The 18698-nt window shown below is 46.8% G+C and overlaps 1 protein-coding gene across 2 annotated transcripts; it reads right to left on the bottom strand.

Moving 5' to 3' along the window:
* Positions 1 to 1872: 1872 nt before the first annotated feature.
* On the bottom strand, positions 1873 to 15363 carry ABTB1 (ankyrin repeat and BTB domain containing 1). Of its 2 annotated transcripts, XM_077276575.1 has the most exons (12): positions 15048 to 15346; positions 11899 to 11961; positions 11111 to 11166; positions 10806 to 10950; positions 9799 to 9958; positions 9462 to 9507; positions 9107 to 9223; positions 8804 to 8919; positions 7210 to 7308; positions 6483 to 6650; positions 3086 to 3286; positions 1873 to 2206 (listed from the first exon to the last, which is right to left on the bottom strand). In XM_077276575.1, the coding sequence occupies exons 1-12, from the start codon at positions 15101 to 15103 to the stop codon at positions 2000 to 2002; spliced, it is 1434 nt and encodes a 477-aa protein (XP_077132690.1). In that variant the 5' UTR covers positions 15104 to 15346; the 3' UTR covers positions 1873 to 1999. The 2 variants fall into 2 exon arrangements, with proteins under 2 accessions (XP_077132690.1, XP_077132691.1); XM_077276576.1 differs by lacking the exons at positions 1873 to 2206; positions 3086 to 3286 and adding an exon at positions 3336 to 3960 and having other exon boundaries at positions 15048 to 15363.
* Between the last annotated feature and the right edge of the window lie 3335 nt (positions 15364 to 18698).

Consider the following 18698-nt stretch of genomic DNA (forward strand, 5'->3'; position numbering starts at 1 on the left):
CATTACTGATCCTGAGTTACATCCTGTATTATACCCCAGGGCTGCACTCACTATTCTGCTGGTGCAATCACTGTGTACATACATTACATTACTGATCCTGAGTTACATCCTGTATTATACCCCAGAGCTGCACTCACTATTCTGCTGGTGCAGTCACTGTGTACATACATTACTGATCCTGAGTTACATCCTGTATTATACCCCAGAGCTGCACTCACTATTCTGCTGGTGCAATCACTGTGTACATACATTACATTACTGATCCTGAGTTACATCCTGTATTATACCCCAGAGCTGCAGTCACTATTCTGCTGGTGCAGTCACTGTGTACATACATTACATTACTGATCCTGAGTTACATCCTGTATTATACTCCAGAGCTGCACTCACTATTCTGCTGGTGCAGTCACTGTGTACATACATTACATTACTGATCCTGAGTTACATCCTGTATTATACTCCAGAGCTGCACTCACTATTCTGCTGGTGCAGTCACTGTGTACATACATTACATTACTGATCCTGAGTTACATCCTGTATTATACTCCAGAGCTGCACTCACTATTCTGCTGGTGCAGTCACTGTGTACATACATTACATTACTGATCCTGAGTTACATCCTGTATTATACAACAGAGCTGCAGTCACTATTCTGCTGGTGCAGTCACTGTGTGCATACATTACATTACTGATCCTGAGTTACATCCTGTATTATACTCCAGAGCTGCACTCACTATTCTGCTGGTGCAGTCACTGTGTACATTACATTACTGATCCTGAGTTACATCCTGTATTATACCCCAGAGCTGCAGTCACTATTCTGCTGGTGCAGTCACTGTGTACATACATTACATTACTGATCCCAAGTTATATCCTGTAAGTGCAGCTCTGAAATATAATGTATGTACACAGTGACTGCACCAGCAGAATCGTGAGTTCAGCTCTGGAGTGCTGCATTATATATATAGCCGTGCCAGTGATTATTATTGAAGACTCTTCATCGTTATTATTGGTGGGAACACAAGATACTTTATTCGGAGGTCTACGGCTAAATACTCTGCTTCACAGTCGCCTCCACCGAATCGTATCACATGCAATGTAATCAACAAAATAAAGATACAAAAGAAGACGCAGTTCACACAGTGACGGCCATTGGTAAATGCAATAAATAGATCCCCAAAAGCGGTTAGTGCTTCTGCCGACCCAGCGGAGTCTGAATAAGAGGTATGGGAGCCTCTTAAAGGGGTATTTCACTCTTAGCAAAATTAATAAAAGATAAACTGGGAAACTAGAACTTTTCATTTTATCAATTCTTCAAGATCTCTGCTTGCTGTCACTGCACAGAAACCTTTGGATTTTCCCTTCCTGCGAGCTGAATTCAGTCTTCGGATAGATGCAGGATTTGTCACGGTTGCAGTACCGTTATCAGGGTGGAGCCTTGGAACGAGCCGTGCGCCTACAAGGTCAAAATGTCGTCTGCGAAAGTATCTACTGAATGACAGCAAGCAGAGATATTGAACCAGTGAGAAACTTACACAGAAAACGGTAGATCTTTTCATTCTAAAGAGGGAAACAAAAACAACAACTTTATTTGCAGAACTGGAGTACCCCTTTAAACATTTAAAGGGTTTGTTCATTAATGCATTTCTTGCCAGGTATCAGATCTCCCAGGATACATGACATGTAGGTGCAGGCAGTATGTGAATAGGAGGAATTGTACCGTCTACCAGAATGAATACATGGGAACGGCAAGAAGGCAGGACAACTACAGCGCGGCGCACAGCAGCGCAGCACAGCACAGAGCAGCGCGGCACACAGCAGCGCGGCACAGCACACAGCGCGGCACACAGCAGCGCGGCACAGCACACAGCGCGGCACACAGCAGCACGGCACAGCACAGAGCAGCGCAGCACACAGCAGCGCAGCACACAGCAGCACGGCACACAGCAGCGCGGCACAGCACACAGCGCGGCACAGCACACCGCAATCCTCCCCGCGCTCAGCACTCCAGCCCCAGACAGCCCAGCAGCCGCTCCAAGGCCTCCAGCCGCTGGTTGGCCTCCGCGATGGCGCTGTAGGTCTGCACGTTGCTAGTGATGTGGAAGCGTATATCATCAATCAGCGGGATGGAGTCCGTCTCCTGCCGCTCCTCTACCGCCGCCGCGTCTTCTCGTACTGCAGAGGCAAACTCCTCCGAATCCACCAACTGGGGGAGCAAAATGGGGAGAGGACACGTTACGGGAAACGCAGCCGAGAAGAAAAGTTCTGAAAAAGTTTAACAACTTCATGAAATGCGCTGAATCCTCGCCGCTCATAGAATTTCTGTAGCCAAAAAATATATATATTTCAATTCAACGATGGCAAAACCCAGTCCTACGGGAACGCAGCAGAATCGCCAAATAAAGTCGTTTTACGACTGTCAAATATCTGCCGTTTTCCGAGTTCTTGGCGTTTTTAGGATTTCACCTTTCTGTCGTTAAATTGCAAGGAGCCAAAAATATTTCAATTTACTGTCAGAAAGGAGAAATCCTAACAACGGGGAGAACTCGAAAAAACGGCAGAGATTCGAAAGCTGCAGAAGATTCTGTAAAACTCGACTCTTCCTGGGATTTCAAACCCACCCAGACAGACAAGACGCAGAGCTGAGGGTTTGCTACAATTAGACAGGCATTTCCCTGCACTGATACATTGTAGCAAACTTTCAGAACAATCAGATTTGCGCTGCTGAGGCATTTCGCTCAGAGAGGATTTTCTAGACCAGATACAATTGCAACAAATCTTCAGCTGAGAGAAGAACAGTTTTTTTTACCTCTATATCCAAACATGAATGTTTCCATTCAAAGACATGGAGCAGAGATGTTGACAATCAGAAGGCACATTGATACAATGTATCCGTGTATAACTACGTTCTACAAGTTTGCATTTAGAGGTGAAACTCTCATCCCGTGTGCTGCCTGCTGAGCTGAAGGTTTGGCACAGTGTATCAGCCTGGGCAGAACTTGAAGAACCCCAAGGTTTGATAAGCTTCCGGGGTCTCGTCTGCGGTGGTGACAGTTCGCTCCAATGTGTCGGGCAGGCTCTGTACCTTCTCGATAATTCTGGCCATGTACTCCGTGCACTGATCCTCCAGCCGCGTCAGCTGGAAAAGCTTCGCCGTCTTCCAAATCACCATCACGTTGTCCTCGTCCAGAATCTGCGCCAAGATCTTGCCGCAAAGTCGCTTCAGCCCCGGGAGCAGATACATGTCGGCGACACAGAGCACCTCGTGAGCGTTCTCGGGGGACAGCTGCGGAGACCCCAGAACACACGGGGGTCAGAACGGACGGTCACCGCGACAAACAATAGGTCATTCTCAGGAGAAGGCTTGGGAATTGGTCTGCGGGAAGTGGCCAGACCCTCCCTTAAAGGGGATTTCTCACGCTGGACCAACCATCTGGGGAGGGGAGATTCCCAAAAAAGTTTAACCCCCACCAAAAAAAGTTTAGGAATTCTTAAAATAGGATTTAATATTTGCATCTTTTTATTCCATTTATCAGTCTGCGGCGACTTTACATCTTCTCTATCCATAGGATAGGGGATAACTTGCTGATAGCGGTTGGTCCCCCAGCTGAGACTCTCCCAATAATTTGGGCTCGGAACTTTAAGAACTTGGTTGTGCGCCCCCATCCTGAGTGGGACATAGGTGCACATGCTCGGGATCCACTCCCTTCATTGCTGGATATAACAAAGCGCTGTAGTCGGCAGTCCTATAGAGAACGAACACAGCGGAGGCCGATCTGCACCTCTGCTCCACTCCGGATGGGGCTGCAGAGTTCTCATGATAGCCTTCAGACACCCAGCAATAACATGGTTTTTTTGTTCTTTTTTTATTTTTGGAGGGGGGGGGGGGGGGGCGAGTAACCCTTTAATTCCACTTTCAAACTCCAACCCGGATTGTCCATAGTGTTCTGCTGCCACCTGCTGGTAGAAAATGGGATGTGACATCATATTGATGTTTTCAGGGACCCAAGTGAATGCTCATAATAGCCAAAAATGCTGAAAACAACAATGTAAGAGCCGTACAATGCGAGCCCATGTATAAACAGGATGTAAGGTGGGCAAACATGTAATTATTTATATTATTTACATAAATAGGATGTGCATTATCAGCACATTTCTTAATAATAAATGACCCTTGGGTTCCCTTTCAACATATGTAATAGAAATATAGATTTATTTATATATTTTTGTATTTACTTATTTATTTTTTTAAGTCAAAATGATATATTTTGGATAAACAGAAGGAGAAATACCCCCCCCCCATCACCATACCTGTACAAGGGCTTAATGTTTGCAGTTTTGAATGCACCATAATGAAAAACGAAAAAAAAAAATGTAAAATTCCAAATTGTGGTAAAAATGTATAATATAAAATGTATTATTATTGGGTTTTTTTCAGCATTTTTTGGGGGGGATAGTGCAGAAGTCCCCCCCCCCCCCCTTCCTTTCATTTCACCATTTACTATATGGTTTAAATAAATAAAAATGTTTTAAAATTAAGTAAAAGATACAAGACAATGCGAAGCTGTAAAGTACTGAACAAATGTGAGAACACCTCAGGTTCAGCCCGGGAACCAGAGTAAATAATATTAAGGAGCTGGATTAATTCACTATTACAGTTAAACTGGCCTTGTTGACCCTACCAACCAATCACAGCGCAGCTTTCATTTCAATTCGGCTCTTGGAAAAATGAAAACTGCGCTGTGATTGGTTGCTAGGGAAGGATTTACTGCTAGAGAGGTTTCAGTTGTAAGGCCGGTGTTGTGTCACCTACAGTGAGAAAAATAAGTATTTGATACGCTGCCGATTTTGGTACACTTCATCTCTGACCGGCAGAATCTAAAAATAAAAAAACAGAAAATCACATTGCAGGATTTTTACATAACTAATTTGCATTTTATTGCATGAATTAATTATTTGATCACCGACCAACCAGCAAGGATTCTGCTCTCACAGACCTGTTAGTTTTTCTGTAAGAAGCCTCCTGCTCTGCGCTCATTACCTGTAATAATTGCACCTGTTTGACCTCGTTACCTGTATAAAAGACACCTGTCCACACTCTCACTCACACTCCAACCTCTCCACCATGGCCAAGACCAAAGAGCTGTCTAAGGACACCAGGGATAAAACTGTAGACCTGCACAAGGCTGGGATGGGCTACAGGACAATAGTCAAGCAGCTTGGTAAGAAGACAACAAGATGACTGTCAATCTTCCTTGGTCTGGGGCTCCATGCAGGTTCTCGCCTCGTGGGCTGATTCTGAGGAACGTCAGGAATCAGCCCAGAACTATATGGGAAGACCTGGTCAATGACCTGAAGAGAGCTGAGACCACAGTCTCAAACATTACCGCTAGTAACACTACACCATCATGGATTAAATTCCTGCAGGACACACAAGGTCCTCCTGCTCACCCAGCACATGTCCAGGCAGTCTGAAGTTCACCAATGACCATCTGGATGACCCACAGGAGGCACGGGAGAAGGTCATGTGGTCAGATGAGGCCAAAATAGAACTTTTTGGTATCAACTCCAGTCGCCGTGTTTGGAGGAAGAAGAAGGATGAGTACAACCCCAAGAACACCATCCCAACCATGAAGCATGGTGGGGGAAACATCATACTTTTGGGGATGCTTTCTGTAAAGGGGACAGGACAACTGCACCGTATTGAAGGGAGGATGGATGGGGTCATGTATTGCCTCCTTCCCTCATTAAGAGCATTGAAGATGGGTCGTGGCTGGGTCTTCCATCTTGACAATGCCCGGAAACACACAGGCAGGGGAACTGAACCCAATAGGAAATCTTTGGAGAGAACTGAAACTCAATGTTGCCCAGCGACAGCCCCGAAACCTGAAAGATCTGGAGAAGATCTGTATGGAGGAGGGGGCCAATATCCCTGCTGCAGTGTGTGCAAACCTGGTCAAGAACCACAGGAAACGTCTGACATCTGTAACTGCAAACAAAGGTTTCTGCACCAAATATTAAGTTCTGTTTGTCTATTGTATCAAATACTTATTTCATGCAAATTAATTATGTAACAATCCTACAATGCGATTTTCTGTTTTTTTATTCTTAGATTCCGTCTCTTACAGGTGAAGTGCACCTACGATAATAATTACAGACCTCTCCATTCTTTGTAGATGGGAAAACTGCAAAATCAGCAGTATGGTACCGTATAGCAACCTATTAAGGCGCAGCTTTCATTTACCAGCACTGTTGAAGAAATTAAAGCTGAGCTGCAATTGGTTGCACAGGACAAGAAAGTAAAAGTTTTGATAAATGAGGCCATAGTGGTATAATAAAAAAACAACCCATAGTGACCAATGAGATAGCAGTTTTCATTTCTTATACAAGTCTGAAAAAATGAACGCTGAGCTCTGATTGGCTGGTATGAAGGCCGTTTCGCTAGTCCTCCCCACACACCGGTCCCCAGCGCGGGGTCTCACCTCGGTGTCGTCGCTGTATATGTAGTACAGGAGCCGGGTGAACGTCTCCTCGCTGATGTTGTGCAGGGTGATGACCGGGATGCTCGGCTGTGTCTGCAGCTCATGGCTCTCGCAGAAGTGATCCTGCAGCAGAGCCTTAAAATAGTCGCTCCGACCACAGAAAAAAGACTGGAATGGGAGAGGGGAAAGGGTTAACTTCTGGGCAATATGGCGGGTGCATACTGTACATAACAGAGTGGATTCCTGCACCTTTAATAAAAGGGAACAACACTAGAAAACTAAATTAAAGGGGTTGTCTGGGATCTAGATATTGATGACCTACATCAGATTGGCGGGGGTCAGATATCGGGCTGTAAACAAGAGGCCGGATATAAGCAGTGACCGGAGTGGAATCAGCAGCACCATACACTGTGCCGTAGCCGTTCTGGGTACTGCAGCTCCGCCGCTATTGATGTGATGTAAATGTGATCTGAGATGCAGTACTAGAGAATGACCACCGCATGGCGCTGCGTTGTTTCTGCTCCGTTCACATGTGGCCGGCACCAGAGCAGCAAACAACTGATTGTGGGGGCGCCCGGTGTCGGACCCCCATAGATCCAAGTCCTAAGAACACTCCTTTTAAGGGCGCAAGTCCGATGATCCCTGTGGGAGCTCTACTTTGGCCAAGTGATGGATGACCCTTGTCGCTGACTTACACTAATTTTTCCCCTTTACGGCAGGTTGTTACCTTGTGACACAGGAAATTGTAGCCTATTATCTGGAAGCAGACGTCGGGGTAGCTGGAGAAATTATCGGTGCTATTGAATGGCAGCTGCCCGAATCCGACCTGCAAGAAAACAGCCCGATGAGCGGCATCAGACAAGTCCTTCCTCCACAGCGCCTCCAAGAGGAGAGAGTCGGCATTACACAGCACCCCTTTCCATCAATCATGTACACAGCAGCGGTCACAGACGCACTTACACAGCACCAGTCACAGACGCACTTACACAGCACCAGTCACAGACGCACTTACACAGCACCAGTCACAGACGCACTTACACAGCACCAGTCACAGACGCACTTACACAGCACCAGTCACAGACGCACTTACACAGCACCAGTCACAGACGCACTTACACAGCACCAGTCACAGACGCACTTACACAGCACCGGTCACAGACGCACTTACACAGCACCAGTCACAGACGCACTTACACAGCACCAGTCACAGACGCACTTACACAGCCCCGGTCACAGACGCACTTACACAGCACCGGTCACAGACGCACTTTGCGCTCCACTCTGGCCAGGGGGCGGAACTAATGTCTGGACTAGATCAGTAATCGTTAGTAGGCCAGTAGAAATAAGACGTAATTGCATCAACAAGTTGATATGTCATACTAAAGAGGGGGCAAGGTCATAAATCCAGAAACAGTGCCACTACTGACCACAGGCTGTGTCGGGTATTGCAGTTTGGCAGTCAACCAGCAAAGGGATGAGAAACAGTACAACACAGTCCGTGCCCCTCGTCTACGGTACTGCAGCTCATCCGTATATTAAGTACATGGGACTAAACTGCAATACCAGACACAGCCTGAGGAAAGAGGGGGCGCTGTTTGTTTGTTTTTTAGGGGAAAAAAATTTAACACGAGTTGTCATTTCATCCTGTCTTCAAACGGGAAGTGCGGTTATTTGTAAATAACATGTTGGTTTCAATTGTTAAAAATCTCTTATTGCTGTCAGTGAATGGGAACAAAGACAAGCAACGTATAGACCCACATTACAAAGGAGGGCGACAGACAACGGCGGCCATACTGGAATACTGGCAGGTAGACTGCTATTAACAAAGACGTCTGGATCCTGCGCCCGGGTAACACGCGGCCCAGAGGATAAAGACATTCTGTTCCCGAATCGCCGGCCAGTTTTATATTTAGAAGCCGTCCGGGTCCAGAGGATCCAGAAATAGTTTCCGTGGACCCGGCGGAGGGAAAAGTTCCAGAAAACGCTGGGCAAAAAGTTCTGCAACTTTGTAATAAAACTTTGTGTTCAAATGTTCCCCGCCGCCTTCAGCACCTCCGCTTGCTTTCAGCATATAGAAACATTGCTGCTCACCGACAACTCCGGTTACAATGGATAAGTGCAGAAATCCCATGGAAGAATCTCAGGTGCAGCACAAGCCTGTATCCGGACGGATCGCCCCAACCCTCCATCATAAAGCAGCATGGGATCCCAAGTCACAGACAGCAAGCGGAGATCTTGAAAGCAATAACGAATTGAAACACAAAGTTGCTCAGAAAGAGTTTGTGTGCGCCACAAGTCACAATACTGGACGGGACCCTCACCCGGAGCTCGGGCGGCAGGGCGCAGTCAGCGAGCATGGCCAGATCCTCCTGCAGCCGTTCATTGCCAGAGGGCTCGATGGTCAGGACCTTCACACACGTTCCAGGCTTGGAAGAAACTGATGGGTGGAAGGAGATGTAACATTACAGATATATTCTACCTGGATCACTCAATGCCTACCCACAATGCAACAGTGACCAGATCGGACCCCCACCATAAAGTCATACCCAGGCAATGCATATCAGGTGGGACCATCCCTTTAAGAGACCCCCGACTCCCTACACATCAGCAAGGTCTCCACTTACCAAACTCGTAAACTTTCTTGCACTTCTCCTCCAGCTCTTCGATGAGATCCTGCAGGCGACATTGCTTGGCCAGTCTCTTACAATCCTCCACATGTTCCACATCGATGTCCATCCGACCTGGAGGGAAGAAAACGGATGGCACAGGCCGCGCAGCAGTCAGTGAATAGAAGCTGCGGGAAAGTATTCACACCCCACTGATCCAACAAACCTCAGTGGCCAGAATGTGGAAGACCAAACATTAATTTTTTTAGCTATTTTCAAGTGTAGATGCAATTGTAGCAAACCCTCAGCTGTGAGGTAGCTTGCACATTTATGGCACAGAATCACATCTTACGCTGCACACTGACTCACTCACCTTTATACAGGTACTGTAGAATGGAGCCAAAGGCAGCTGGATTGATCTGCGGACACAGAACTGACATTATAATAAACAGGGCAAAAAAATCTGTCACAGATCCCCCCTATAGTGCTGGGGTCCCCTCAATCACCAAGACCCCTAATGCTGCGCCCCCTATGGACTGAACCTGCTTTGCAAAGGCTTCAGCATAACATATGTCTCAGGTGACATCTAGTGGCTCTAAGGTGGTACTACACCGATGCATTCTCCAAATCTTTTTATTTTTTTTTTGAGCCACTGTTATCACCCTTTTTTTTTTTTTTTTTTTTACTTATCCCCCATTATAACATCTTACCAGCGGATGCTTCAGAGCAATCATTTTTTTCCCCTTCCACTTGGTCTCAAACATTTCAGCAAAGTAGGGGCTGCGAGCGCTGAGTATGCAACGGTGGGCACAAAACGACTCCCCATGGACAAGAAACATGGTGTCACTATAGAAGCCTTGCTCCAGGAGTCTGGCGATACACAAAATAAAAAATTAGGGAAACAGCAGAGTAGGACTTCGCAAATCTATGGCATCACGTGAAGAACAATTCCGTTTTTCATAAATTTAAAGGTATTGTCCAGGATTAGAAAAACCTGACTGCTTTCATTGAGAAATAGCGCCACCTCTGATATACGTTGTATCTGGTATTACAGCTCAGCTCTAATGGAGAGAAAGGAGCCTGAGATGCAATACCACTACCTGCCTGGAGTCATGGGTGGCGCTGTTTTTTGAGGAAAGCAGACAGGTTTTTCTATCCTTATTAAAACAATTTAAAGTTTTATCAACAATGGAACAATGTATCAGAAAGAAAATCCAGTTATCAGGAGTTGTAAATAATGGCCATTAGTCACCACATATACCCCCAAAAAATGCACTATAAGGCAATCACAAAAGTATGTACCTGAACTGGCAGTGAAAAAATAAACAAACAAAAAATAGCCCCTATGTGCCTCCATAAAAAAAGGGATAAATCTCAGAAGATGGAGTCACAAAAACCCAAATACAAAAAGTTCTAAATTACTTTTAACCACTAAAATATATATTTTTTTAAATCCTTATAAGTTGGGTATCGCCACAATCGTACTGACCTGCAGAATTGTGTTACCGGGTCGTTCACCCTGGAAAATGAACGCTGTAAAAATAAACCCTCAGAAAATGTCACAAAACAAGTCCCCATACAGCTGTGCTGGGGCAAAATAAAGAAGTCATGGCTCTCAAGAGAAGTTGAAAAAAAAAAAAAAAAGCACAAAATGGTTGTGGTAGGAAGGGGTTAAGAGAAGTGACCAGGGAGCCGCTCGCACTTCTTGGCCAATCACCTTTGCAGGAAGTCATCGTAGAAATCTCGTTGCATGCACTTGGCCGTGATCTGCTTGTAATCCTTCAGCAGCCGGCGGATGGCGTCGCTCAGGGCTCCGTACAGGCAGCGCTCGCCGTCAAACGTGTTCACCGCACACTTCGCTCCTGAGACAGCAAATCATTAGATTTAATAAGTGCAGGATGATAAAAGTCTACCTGAAGGCTGACCAGCTGCATGTGTCAGTGTGGGGGCAAAGAGACCACCGTAAAGTAAAAATCTGTCTGCCTGCAGCCACCACTAGGGGGCACTAATCCACTGACTCACCATTGGCTAGAAGATACCGGACAAGTTCTTCATGTCCACAAAGACAGGCATAGTACCTAAGAGAGAAGACAGGCGTGTTGTGTTCATGAGACAAGCCCTTTAATAAAACAATGGCAACCCACGGGTCTAAATAAAGAGGGTCCCCATTTCAGGACTCCCATGAAAATGAAGACATAAAAACTGCAGCCACGATCCTTTTAGAGAAAATATCATGTTTTCAGTATCTCCGCTTGCTGCAAGTAAATGGGAACATCCGTGACTGCAGTTAGAGGCTGAAAAACTTTACACACAGGAAACATTTTGAAGCTGTCGGAATCCTACAATTGTATCCAGTCTAGAAGCCCGGAGTCCGGAGAGATACATTGTAACAATCAGGAACAATGCGGAATGTAAACAAGGCTGTTCTCAGTCACTGACAGCAAGCAGAGATCTGGGGAAGGAAGAACCAGCTATACAGTATACACAATCAGTGTCCCCATCGTAGAGTTATATCAGCAGGATACATCGGGGTCCCACCTATCTACAGATGGGGGGCTGTCTGACCCTGGGGGGATTCCTGCCGGACGCACAGGTGGCTCCTCCATTCACCTCTATGGGAGTTAAACGCTCTGATTATTTTTTAACTCAGGTTAGAAAATTGACAGAGGTCAGAGGACCCCCAATATAGACACCGATGAGGGTCTCCCACAGATCAGACACATCCTATAGATTAACCATAGAGTGTACAAATTAGAACTGCCCCCCCCCCCCCCATCCCGGGCAGAAAAACCATAGAATCCGGCACTTACAGCGGAGTACTGTCCCACTTGTCCCTCACGTTCAGTTCCACGTCTCTCTGCTCCACAAGGTATCTAAGGAAGAAGAATCAAGAGAGTAAATGACAGAATCTGCAGGGAAAGAGGAGCAGCAACAGCAGAAAGCAAAGTGCAGCTCAGAGAGAAGGGAGAGATCTCATGACACGGACATCCTCCTCATATCACACTCTGGATACTGAAAAAGAGCAGAGAAGGAATCCAATGAGAACAGTGACTGCATCAGCAGAATAGCGAGTGCGGCTCTGGAGTATAATACAGGAGGTAACTCAGGATCAGTAATGTAATGTATGTACAAAGTGACTGCACCAGCAGAATAGTGAGTGCAGCTCTGGGGTATAATAAAGGAGGTAACTCAGGATCAGTAATGTAATGTAATGTACACAGTGACTGCACCAGCAGAATAGTGAGTGCGGCTCTGGAGTATAATACAGGAGGTAACTCAGGATCAGTAATGTAATGTATGTACAAAGTGACTGCACCAGCAGAATAGTGAGTGCAGCTCTGGGGTATAATAAAGGAGGTAACTCAGGATCAGTAATGTAATGTAATGTACACAGTGACTGCACCAGCAGAATAGTGAGTGCAGCTCTGGGGTATAATACAGGATGTAACTCAGGAGCAGTAATGTAATGTATATACACAGTGACTGCACCAGCAGAATAGCGAGTGCAGCTCTGGAGTATAATACAGGATGTAACTCGGGATCAGTAATGTAATGTATGCACACAGTGACTGCACCAGCAGAATAGTGAGTGCAGCTCTGAAGTATAATACAGGATGTAACTCAGGATCAGTAATGTAATGTATGTACACAGTGACTGCACCAGCAGAATAGCGAGTGCGGCTCTGGAGTATAATACAGGAGGTAACTTAGGATCAGTAATGTAATGTATGTACACAGTGCCTGCATCAGCAGAATAGTGAGTGCAGCTCTGGGGTATAATACAGGATGTAACTCAGGATCAATAATGTAATGTATGTACACAGTGACTGCACCAGCAGAATAGCGAGTGCGGCTCTGGAGTATAATACAGGATGTAACTCAGGATCAGTAATGTATGTACACAGTGACTGCACCAGCAGAATAGTGAGTGCAGCTCTGGGGTATAATACAGGATGTAACTCAGGATCAGTAATGTAATGTATGTACACAGTGACTGCACCAGCAGAATAGTGAGTGCAGCTCTGGAGTATAATACAGGATGTAACTCAAGATCAGTAATGTATGTACACAGTGACTGCACCAGCAGAATAGTGAATGCAGCTCTGGAGTATAATACAGGATGTAACTCAAGATCAGTAATGTAATGTATGTACACAGTGACTGCACCAGCAGAATAGTGAGTGCAGCTCTGGGGTATAATACAGGATGTAACTCAGGATCAGTAATGTAATGTATATACACAGTGACTGCACCAGCAGAATAGTGAGTGCAGCTCTGGGGTATAATACAGGATGTAACTCAGGATCAGTAATGTAATGTATGTACACAGTGACTGCACCAGCAGAATAGTGAGTGCAGCTCTGGGATATAATACAGGATGTAACTCAGGATCAGTAATGTAATGTATGTACACAGTGACTGCACCAGCAGAATAGTGAGTGCAGCTCTGGGGTATAATACAGGATGTAACTCAGGATCAGTAATGTAATGTATGTACACAGTGACTGCACCAGCAGAATAGTGAGTGCAGCTCTGGGATATAATACAGGATGTAACTCAGGATCAGTAATGTAATGTATGTACACAGTGACTGCACCAGCAGAATAGTGAGTGCAGCTCTGGGGTATAATACAGGATGTAACTCAGGATCAGTAATATAATGTATGTACACAGTGACTGCACCAGCAGAATAGTGAGTGCAGCTCTGGGGTATAATACAGGATGTAACTCAGGATCAGTAATGTATGTACACAGTGACTGCACCAGCAGAATAGTGAGTGCAGCTCTGGAGTATAATACAGGAGGTAACTCAGGATCAGTAATGTAATGTATGTACACAGTGACTGCACCAGCAGAATAGTGAGTGCAGCTCTGGGGTATAATACAGGAGGTAACTCAGGATCAGTAATGTAATGTATGTACACAGTGACTGCACCAGCAGAATAGTGAGTGCAGCTCTGGAGTATAATACAGGATGTAACTCAGGATCAGTAATGTAATGGCTGTACACAGTGACTGCACCAGCAGAATAGTGAGTGCAGCTCTGGAGGATAATACAGGATGTAACTCAGGATCAGTAATGTATGTACACAGTGACTGCACCAGCAGAATAGTGATCGCAGCTCTGGGGTATAATACAGGAGGTAACTCAGGATCAGTAATGTATGTACACAGTGACTGCACCAGTAGAATAGTGAGTGCAGCTCTGGGGTATAATACAGGATGTAACTCAGGATCAGTAATGTAATGTATGTACACAGTGACTGCACCAGCAGAATAGTGAGTGCAGCTCTGGGGTATAATACAGGATGTAACTCAGGATCAGTAATGTAATGTATGTACACAGTGACTGCACCAGCAGAATAGTGAGTGCAGCTCTGGGGTATAATACAGGAGGTAACTCAGGATCAGTAATGTAATGTATGTACACAGTGACTGCACCAGCAGAATAGTGAGTGCAGCTCTGGGGTATAATACAGGATGTAACTCAGGATCAGTAATGTAATGTATGTACACAGTGACTTCACCAGCAGAATAGTGAGTGCAGCTCAGGAGGATAATGCAGGAGGTAACTCAGGATCAGTAATGTAATGTATGTACACAGTGACTGCACCAGCAGAATAGTGAGTGCAGCTCTGGGGTATAATATAGGATGTAACTCAGGATCAGTAATGTAATGTATGTACACAGTGATTGTACCAGCAGAATAGTGAGTGCAGCTCTGGGGTATAATATAGGATGTGTAATGATCTGGAGGGCAGTGACCGATTTCCATTGACTTCTATGAAAACAAACATGTAAATTATTAGAAAACTAAACCATTTTCCCGCTATGAAGTCGCAGAGTGAGAACAGTAATAGCCCAGAAACCAGCGGATAGTCTGCCCCGGTCTTCGCCCCCGGTGCCCCTCGTCACTGCTCCTCCGCGCCCCCCGACCCCCGGGGCCGCTGTCACTCACTGCACTCTGAAGATGTCGCCCTTCCTGCAGCTGCTAAACAAGTCGCTGGTGTCCATTGGCCCGGGCCCGGCGCTGGGCGGAGCGAACGGCTCATTGACCCGGCGGGTACGGGGCGCGGAGACTAGAAGCACCGGGAAACTGCTGCGGTGTCGGGAGGAGGCGGAGGCCGGAGGCCCAGGAACGAGCGATCACAGCGGAGCCAAACAGCGGAGTGCCGCACTGACACAGTCACCGACACCCCGCCCCTGCCCGATGACCACGCCTCTGTGAGGCAAACCACACCCACATTTCAAAGACTGCTCAAATAGCGAGACGTTCCACTTTAACCCCGCCTACACGCCACTCCCCTTACATAATCAGACACGCCCTCCAGCTGTTGACTTACTTGAGGTGGGTGGGGCTATGGAAGCTCCGCCCCCAGTGTAGGAAGTCTGCAGGGTAAACACGGGAACGTGTCTGATCCGTGACTTAGTTCTCATTTTTGCTCTTCCGGTTTTTATTTTCTTGCATTTTATTTATTTATTTCTTTTGGGGGGGGATTAATATACGTTTAACATTATTTTATAATTTGATAGATTGTTTATTTTCATTATCTATATATATATATATATATATATATATATATATATATATATATATATATATATATATATATATATATTTTAACCTCTGATAGTCCAATTACATCCACTAGTAAGGAGCCCTCATTAACCCTGTAGGGAGCCCGCACCGGACCAGTAGGGAGCCCGCACCGGACCAGTAGGGAGGCGGCATTGGACCAGTAGGGAGCCCGCACCGGACCAGTAGGGAGCCCGCACCGGACCAGTAGGGAGGCCGCACCGGACCAGTAGGGAGCCCGCACCGGACCAGTAGGGAGGCCGCACCGGACCAGTAGGGAGGCCGCACCGGACCAGTAGGGAGCCCACACCGGACCAGTAGGGAGGCCGCACCGGACCAGTAGGGAGGCCGCACCGGACCAGTAGGGAGCCCGCACCGGACCAGTAGGGAGGCCGCACCGGACCAGTAGGGAGCCCGCACCGGACCAGTAGGGAGGCCGCACCGGACCAGTAGGGAGCCCGCACCGGACCAGTAGGGAGGCCGCACCGGACCAGTAGGGAGCCTGCATTAGACCAGTAGGGAGGCGGCATCGGACCAGTAGGGAGGCCGCACCGGACCAGTAGGGAGGCCGCACCGGACCAGTAGGGAGGCCGCACCGGAACAGTAGGGAGGCGGCATCGGACCAGTAGGTAGGCGGCACCGGACCAGTAGGGAGCCTGCATTAGACCAGTAGGGAGCCCGCACCGGACCAGTAGGGAGGCTGCACCGGACCAGTAGGGAGCCCACACCAGAACAGTAGGGAGGCGGCATCGGACCAGTAGGTAGGCGGCACCGGACCAGTAGGGAGCCTGCATTAGACCAGTAGGGAGCCCGCACCGGACCAGTAGGGAGCCTGCATCAGACCAGTAGGGAGCCTGCACCGGACCAGTAGGGAGGCTGTTGTGAATTCTGTTCTCGAGCTCCCTCCTGTGGTTATGAATGGTACTTCGGCGAGTTCTGTCCATGGACTCCCTCTGGTGGCTGTGAGTGGAGCTGCTGGTTCTGAGATTCCTTCTCCAGCTGATCTCGTTCAGGCCTTGGCTGGCTGCTCTATTTAACTCCACTCAGATCGTTACTTGATGCCAGCTGTCAATGTCCTAGTACTGGTTCAGTTCACTTGGATCTTTCAGATGACCTGTCTACTTCAGCAAAAGCTAAGTCCCTGCTAGCTTATTTGTTACCATTGTGTTTTTGTCCAGCTTGCTATTATATTTAATCTTGTTAGCTGGAAGCTCTGGGATGCAGAGTGGCACCACCGCGCCGTGAGTCGGTGCGGTGGTTTCTTTTGCACACTCTGCGTGGTTTTTTGTTAGTTTTTTATGCTGACCGCAAAGATACCTTTTCTATCCTCAGTCTGTTTAGTTAAGTCTGGCCTCCTTTGCTGAAACCTATTTCATTCCTGTGTTTGTGACTTCCATCTTAACTCACAGTCAATATATGTGGGGGCTGCCTATTTCTTTGGGGAATTTCTCTGAGGCAAGGTAGGCTGTATTTTCTATCTTTAGGGGTAGTTAGCTCTTAGGCTGTGAAGAGGCGTCTAGGCAGAGTCAGGAACGCTCCACGGCTATTTCTAGTTGTTGTGATAGGATTAGCGTTGCGGTCAGCAGAGCTCCCACTTCCCAGAGCTTGTCCTGTATTACTAGTTTGCTCATTAGGTCATTCCTATTGATCCTAACCACCAGCCCAACATAACAGTACAGCTGGCCTGCAAAGTGTTAATGCATCTCAATAGAGGGATAAGAGAAGTTCTGAGACCATTTTTTTTCCTCTGCAGTGTGTTTTATATCTCTTTTCCCCTTAACCTCTGGGTGGTTCAGGACACAGGTGTAGATATGGACATTCAAGGTCTGTCCTCTTGTGTGGATCGACTCACTGCTAGGGTACAAAGCATTCAAGATTATGTAGTTCAGAATCCGATGTTAGAGCCTAGAATTCCAATTCCTGATTTGTTTTCTGGGGATAGATCTAAGTTCCTGAATTTCAAAAATAATTGTAGACTGTGTTTTGCTTTGAAACCCCGCTCCTCTGGTGACCCCATTCAGCAAGTAAAAATCATTATTTCTTTGCTACGTGGCGACCCTCAAGACTGGGCATTTTCCCTTGCGCCAGGAGATCCTGCATTGCTTAATGTAGGTGTGTTTTTTCTGGCGCTTGGGTTGCTTTATGATGAACCAGATTCAGTGGATCAGGCAGAGAAAATCTTGCTGGCTTTGTGTCAGGGTCAGGATGAAGCGGAGGTATATTGCCAGAAGTTTAGAAAGTGGTCTGTGCTTACTCAGTGGAATGAGTGTGCCCTGGCGGCAATTTTCAGAAAGGGTCTTTATGAAGCCCTTAAGGATGTTATGGTGGGATTTCCCACGCCTGCTGGTCTGAATGAGTCAATGTCCTTGGCCATACAGATCGATCGGCGCTTACGTGAGCGCAAAACTGTGCACCATTTGGCGGTGTTTTCTGAGCAGAAGCCTGAGCCTATGCAATGTGATAGGACCTTGACCAGAGCTGAACGGCAAGAGTACAGACGTCAGAATGGGCTGTGTTTTTACTGTGGTGACTCCACTCATTCTATCTCTGATTGTCCTAAGCGCACTAAACGGTTCGCTAGGTCTGCCACCATTGGTACGGTACAGCCAAAATTTCTTTTGTCTGTTACTCTGATTTGCTCTTTGTCGTCCTATTCTGTTATGGCATTTGTGGACTCAGGCGCTGCCCTGAATTTGATGGACTTAGAGTTTGCCAGGCGCTGTGGTTTTTTCTTGGAGCCCTTGCAGTATCCTATTCCATTGAGAGGAATTGATGCTACACCTTTGGCCAAGAATAAGCCTCAGTACTGGACTCAATTGACCATGTGCATGGCTCCTGCACATCAGGAGGATATTCGCTTTTTGGTGTTGCATAATCTGCATGATGTGGTCGTTTTGGGTTTGCCATGGCTACAGGTCCATAATCCTGTATTGGATTGGAAATCAATGTCTGTGTCTAGTTGGGGTTGTCAAGGGGTACATGGGGATGTCCCATTGTTGTCTATTTCGTCCTCCCATCCTTCTGAAGTCCCTG

The sequence above is a fragment of the Ranitomeya variabilis genome, chromosome 8, assembly GCF_051348905.1.
Source record: "Ranitomeya variabilis isolate aRanVar5 chromosome 8, aRanVar5.hap1, whole genome shotgun sequence".
Taxonomy (NCBI): Eukaryota; Metazoa; Chordata; class Amphibia; order Anura; family Dendrobatidae; genus Ranitomeya; species Ranitomeya variabilis.

Bases quoted from the DNA above. Each gene is read 5' to 3' on its own strand.
- ABTB1 (XM_077276575.1), bottom strand. From the start codon at position 15,103: ATGGACACCAGCGACTTGTTTAGCAGCTGCAGGAAGGGCGACATCTTC. The intron at 9,508-9,798 runs GTAAGATGTTAT...CTGTGTCCGCAG, and splicing joins TTGCTCTGAAGCATCCGCTG to ATCAATCCAGCTGCCTTTGG. The intron at 3,287-6,482 runs GTGAGACCCCGC...GGGTCTCCGCAG, and splicing joins TATACAGCGACGACACCGAG to CTGTCCCCCGAGAACGCTCA.